Genomic DNA, 6003 nt, shown 5'->3' on the forward strand with positions numbered 1-6003 from the left:
AGCTATTAAAGAACAGCTCCAGCCAACCAGCAAACATATACTCATTCATCGTTCTGGAGCAGACCGGGGGATGTGCCAGCTGGTTTTAGCCAGAACTCCTCACAAAGCCCATGCCCAATAGCTCAGTAGCCTGCAGGGGAGCTAGGATCAGACTAGGAGGCCCAGGACCCTCCAAAATGCCTTTTTTATGTCCTGGGGATGCTGGGAGAGCTGCCCTGCCCCAGGCTGGAAGCTTGTGCATTTCTGAGCAGCAGGCCCAGCATGGCAGCATCATGCAGAGACAGCTTGGAGAGGATGTGAGGGTTGGCATGGGCTTCACCAAGGCCTGAGCTGCCCCCACATTCCCACCTGTACCAGGCAGGCAGAGCTGTGCAGTGGTATGCTCGTCTTGGGTGGAGCAGAGTGGGAGACTGACTGCCAGGCACCCCCAGGGAGCTGTGTGGTTCCTGCAGGTCAACTCTGGCTCTTTTAGAGCCCTTGCACAATACTGCCTGGTTTTTACCCCTGCTGCTCCTGCCTCCCTGCCTGTCTCCATCCCAGGAGCCTCAGAGAGCTGTGCCGGACACCAGAGCGCTCCAACTCCCCCTCTGGAACACCTCTGATTCAGAACTGAGACAGCCCTTTACACAGCCCAAATTAGGGGCCTAGACAAGAAACCATCCCCTTGTTGGCGCTAGCATGAAGTTGAGGTATGTGTTGTCCTGGCTAGAGTGACCCTTCAGAGCAGTGGCTCTGTGTATGCCAGCAGTGTCAAGCAAAGCCACACCACCAGCAGCTGAAGATTTGGCCAAGGGCAGGAGCCTGAGAGCAGCTTTGAGACAGAACATGCCCGGAGTCCTAATCTGTTCCTCCGTCACATCCAAGGGCATGTCATTCCAGCTGCCGGGGGTGGGAACCACAGGTCCCTGGGAAAGGGAAATGCTGCCCTTCTCTCCTGTTCGGTGCCTTTCCTTGCCAACTGACGAATTATAGCTGAGACCTAAAGGAAGAGCCAAGCAGAGATGGCCCCAAGGACATAGCTTGTGCTATATCATTGCCTGCCAGCCTCAGAGCTGGAGCCGAAAGATTAAAATGGAAGAGGGGGGAAAAGATCCTCCTCTTTCACGTGGGTGAGCAGCTGCTACCCAAGTAAGCTGCAGAGCTGCTGCTTTACCTGCATAAGAAACATGCTGCTGTTCTTGTAGGGGTTGGGTAATTACCTAGTGCTTGCAGGAAGCCCTTGCTGCCATCAGTACTGGCTTGGGTAAGAACTGTATGCTCACTGACCTCCTCTACCCCAGAACAGCTCCTGCAGTGGGACACAGGCAGCTGCAGGCAAAAAGAGAATAACTGGCTCTGCATCTGTTCTTTTGCTCACAGTCAAGGCCTCAAGCTGCATCACTGAACAGCCCTGGGCTGGATTTTTTTAAACATGCTTCAGCCAAATTTCCCCTTCCCCTGGAGGTGGTAGGAGGCACACCCACAATGAGCTGCTCAGGGCCGGTGAACGCAAACCTAGCTGGGGGAGGCAAGGAGCGCCCTGGCCTGGTCCTCCGTGTAAATGGCTGCAAAGCCCAGCTCATCACTGCAGAATACAAATAGCCCTTCTTAATGAGTTCAGGGAAGCCAATATGGGAGGGCTGACACAGGGTGGAGGCAGATTCATGTGTTTCAGATGTAGCAATCTGAGAGCAATTTTGCTCCAGCAGGAGCAAGCAGTATGCAGGAAGGTCTCTGCTTCCTCACCTGCAAAATTCAGCTGTGTGCTTCCGCTGAGACCATGTTTGCACACCAGAAAATCTGTCCATCCTCAAACATGCAAGGAGAGAGAAGACCACAGGCTCCTTCCCATCCATTCCCTAGAGCTCCTCTGTTTTCTCATCTAGGTTGAAGCCAACTCTCTGTATCTAAAGCTCCTGCCTTAATCTTCATCAGGAACCTTGTCCTGATTTTCTTCCTCTGTATTTGTATCCCTTTACCAAATCCTCCTGGTTACTTCAGCCCAACCTAAGCTGGCCTTGAGTAGGTGATGCTTGCCCAGATCCACTTTCATCCTGGCCATTCCCAAAGCAAACCTCTGTGTCTGGAGGTCTGTGAGCACACATATATATGTTCTTTGCAGATCCCACTGTGGCCTCTTGAAGAAAACAGGACATGGTTAGCCTGGCCACATCACAGGATACATGGGAATGGGACTTTGCCCTCCGTCCCTGCCATGGCACAGCCTCTGCCGAGTCCCCAGGCGCAGCACGTAACCCCAGGCATTGGGAGGCCCAGCTGGTAGCCTGAAACCCTGCTCTGAGCCTTCGCTTTCATTGCAAATGCCTCCAGCATCAGCAGTGCAGGAGGAAGTGGGAGGGGCTGGCTTGGCTCCTCCTGGTTGATAATTCGTTATTGCCTGTTTGCCTGGATCCATCCTGCAGCAGCTACATTCTGGCACTGACATGTGTTCATTTCACACATAAAATGCTGTATCAAAATGCATCATTGAAACATTCTCCCTGAAAGCTTTCCCAGCTGTCTCTCCCAGTGCTTTATACACAGGAGCAGACCCAGCATTTGGGGTGTTTTTTTCCTAATGGATGCCTGACACCCACTGTAGCAATCAGAGCTGCAGGATCTGTCCTCCAGCTAATGAGAAATACAAGGGGGATCTTCCTGCAAGGGGCAGGGAGGTAGTAAGCAGAGTGTGCACGTTTCATCCATGCAATGCTTGAATCTGGAGAGGGAGAAGCAGCCTGTGTGCACATGGTTGGTTTATCGAATGCCATTTTGCAGTGATGCAGAAGTGCAGCATTTCTTCCCTCCTCCCCTGAGGGCTCTGGGAGCCTTGGACTGAAGGCCTGGCTGGTCTTGCCTTGATGACCTGGAGGAGGCCCCTTCCCCTTTTTCCAAGGTCCCTGACTTCAGTTCAATGCTGGTAATTTTCAGTGTGGTGGTAAATCTCCCCTTCACAGCTGAGCAGGAAGAGGTGGGGTGGGTGGGGGACCCACAATTCACACAGCAGGTTTTGGGGGTGCTCCCCCTCAAGGTGGGTGCCTCCTGACGGCCTACAGGGCCATGCCCAGGGTTGGGCTGTTTTTTTGTGAGAGCTGAGGCTCTCCTACCAAGCCTAGCCCCTTCATGGCAGCTGTTGAATCACAGCCAGCCTTTCCCCAGCCCCAAGCCTCCTCCTGCTGCTTCCCCAGCACATGCTCACACACTTGTTGTTCCTCACCCCTTCTCCTCCTCTCCTCTGGCATTGCCCAGGGCTTTCCTTACCTACTGTGTCCCCTTACCACTATTTGGGCAGGGCTCTGCTGTTCTGGGAAGGTTCATCCCTCTCCTTCTAGGTAAGAACACAGAGCAGGACCTGGGTGAGAGCAGCCAAGTTTAGACAAGCCCCCCATTCCCTTCCTGTGTCCTCTGGGCTTCCCCCTCACCGGGCACTACCACCTCCTCACGTCCCTAATACAGAGGCCTGAGGGGGTCGGACAGCACCACAGGTCCCAGCCCCCCCGCCCCAGCGGCAGCACCGGGCGAGCCCCCCCACTGGTGAAGGTCACACCGGGGCGGCCGCCGCCCGGCAGAGCCGCGCCGTGCCGAGCTCCCCCTCTGCCGCCCACCGGCGAGGGGGCGGGCCGCACCGGTGGCCCGTGCGGCGGCGATTGGCTGGCGGCGGGGAGGCGGGGAGCGGTGGGGCCGCGGCTGGCTGCAGCGGCGGGCGCGGAGCCCAGAGCGGGCGCGGCGGAGCATCCTCGGGTACTGCGGTCCCGGTGCGGGCCGCTTCCCCCACAGCCTCCGGCCTCCTATGGGCGGTGCCGGCGCTCCGGCCCCCGCACGCCTGTCCCGCTCGGCGTTAGCATGGGCACGGTGCTCTCCCTCTCCCCCGCCGCCTCCTCGGGCAAGGGCGGCGGCGGCGGCGGGGGGCTGCTGGCCGACAAGGCGTCGGGAAGGGTGCCGGCTAAGGGCGAGAGCCGGCTGAAGCGCCCCAGCGTGCTCATCTCGGCGCTCACTTGGAAGCGGCTGGTGGCCGCCTCGGCTAAGAAGAAGAAGAGCACCAAGAAGGTGACGCCGAAGCCCGGTGGCGGGGCCCCGGGTGGGGGGCCGGGCCAGCCCGACCCGCTGGTGGTGCAGCGCAACCGCGAGAACTTGCGCAAGTCGGTGGTAGGGCCGGCCGAAGGCGCCAAGCAGGGCCCGCTGGCCGTGCCGGTGCCCACCGTGCCCTCGGCGCCGCAGGAGCTGCACCCGGGCTCGGGCGGGGGCAAACCACCGCCGCCACCGCCGCCGGCCGGCAGCCGCGCCCCGGGCTCCCCGCGCCGCGTGGTGGTGCAGGCGTCCACCGGCGAGCTCCTGCGCTGCTTGGGGGACTTCGTGTGTCGCCGCTGCTATCGGCTGAAGGAGCTGAGCCCTGGCGAGCTCATCTCCTGGTTCCGCAGCGTGGACCGCTCGCTGCTGCTGCAAGGCTGGCAGGACCAGGGTTTCATCACCCCGGCCAACCTCGTGTTCGTCTACCTGCTGTGCCGGGAAGCGCTGCGGGGTGAAGACATCGGGAGCCAGGCCGAGCTGCAGGCCACCTTCCTCACCTGCCTCTACCTTGCCTACTCCTACATGGGCAACGAGATCTCTTACCCACTCAAGCCCTTCCTGGTGGAGGGCGACAAGGGGCGCTTCTGGGAGCGCTGCCTGGGCATCATCCAGCGCCTGAGCGCCAAGATGCTGCGAATCAACGCGGACCCGCACTACTTCACGCAGCTCTTCCAGGACCTCAAGAATGAGGGCGAAGGCGGAGACAGGTCCAAGCACTGGACGATCAGCCTGGACCGCTAGGGAGGTACCGGGTTCCCGGCGCCGGGGACGGAGGGGGCAGCGGACCGAGGGGCGGGGGAGGAGAAGGACTCTGCCGGATCCCCCATCCCCCATCCTTTTCGCCTTTCCCGCTCCCCGGCCGCCAGCTCCACAGAGACGCTGCCTGGACCTTCTTTGCTCGGGATCCGGCCGCTCCTCGCCCTTCCGACCCCAGCTGGGGGCTGCGCTCCGGGACACCGAGACGGCGGAGAAGACCGGGGCGGTGTGGGAGGCGGGGGTGGTGTTCCTCCCACCTGCGCGATGGGGAGGGGGAGAGGCTGCCGAACGTTTCTGGATGCGTTTTCTCCAGAAAAAAAAAAAAAAAAAAGAGGGGAAAAATATAGGTGGGGGTCCGGGGCAGGAGGGCACGGGGGGTTCTCCTGAGTGCTGCGGAGTCTCCGGGCGCACGGTGCATGTGAACGAGCCCCCGGCGCGGGCAAGGCCGGGCCCCGCGCCGCCGGCCCGGAGCTGTCCGTGGTGCTGGAGCCGCCACGGCTCAGCAGACAAAGGCGGGCGGGGGGGAGCGGGCTTTCGTGTCGTGGGCGCTGCCTCCCACCCGCCTCCCGCCCAGCACGGGGTACATGGCCCCCCCCACCTCGGGCATGGGCGACACTGCCCCTCATCCCGCGGGAGCCGCTTGTTTGCCCCTTTGTTCGAGTCGCTGGGGAGTGAGGCGCTCAGGCCCCTTTTTTGAGGGTAATAGCCCCCTCCTTGGTGCATTCCCCGAAATGGGGTCCCTGTGGGGTGAGCGCCCCCATCCCCCCACCTTGGCTTGCTGCGGAGGGAAAGCGGTTTGCGCCAGAGGAGGCCTAAGGAGCCTAGGGGGAAGGGGCCTGTTGGGGTTGGGGGGGGTCCCTCTCCTCTTGCTTTGCTTCAATGGAGAATAAAGAGCGTCCTGGATGGGCCTGGTGGTGGACTTGCCGGGCTGAGGGATGCAAGGGGGACTGGGGGTGGGCACCCAAAGCTTGCAATTGTGCCTCCTCTCCAAGAGGTATTGGGGGGGATGGTTCTCAGAGGGGATTTTGCTCCCATGGTGAGAGTTGGGGGTCAGAATCTCACCCCAGTTTGTTGTGCCCAAGGCCAGTCTGGTCTGTTCAAGTGCCCCTTGGCTCCCTGTGAGCTCTCCTGGCCTCCTCCATTCTAGAATGAAATGCCTGGTGCCTCTCTGCCACACTGAATTTAACTAGGATATTTAAC

General features: G+C 60.4%; 1 protein-coding gene across 1 annotated transcript; it reads left to right on the forward strand.

Moving 5' to 3' along the window:
• The first annotated feature begins 3637 nt into the window (after window positions 1-3637).
• Window positions 3638-5020, forward strand: CDK5R2 (cyclin dependent kinase 5 regulatory subunit 2). The gene has a single exon (XM_021291913.2). The coding sequence runs from the start codon at window positions 3823-3825 to the stop codon at window positions 4786-4788; it is 966 nt and encodes a 321-aa protein (XP_021147588.2). The 5' UTR covers window positions 3638-3822; the 3' UTR covers window positions 4789-5020.
• Window positions 5021-6003: the final 983 nt, after the last annotated feature.

The sequence above is a fragment of the Columba livia genome, chromosome 7 (assembly GCF_036013475.1).
Source record: "Columba livia isolate bColLiv1 breed racing homer chromosome 7, bColLiv1.pat.W.v2, whole genome shotgun sequence".
In the NCBI taxonomy this organism is placed as follows: Eukaryota; Metazoa; Chordata; class Aves; order Columbiformes; family Columbidae; genus Columba; species Columba livia.

Excerpts from the sequence above, each read along its gene's own strand:
- CDK5R2 (XM_021291913.2), top strand. The coding sequence starts at position 3,823 with ATGGGCACGGTGCTCTCCCTCTCCCCCGCCGCCTCCTCGGGCAAGGGC.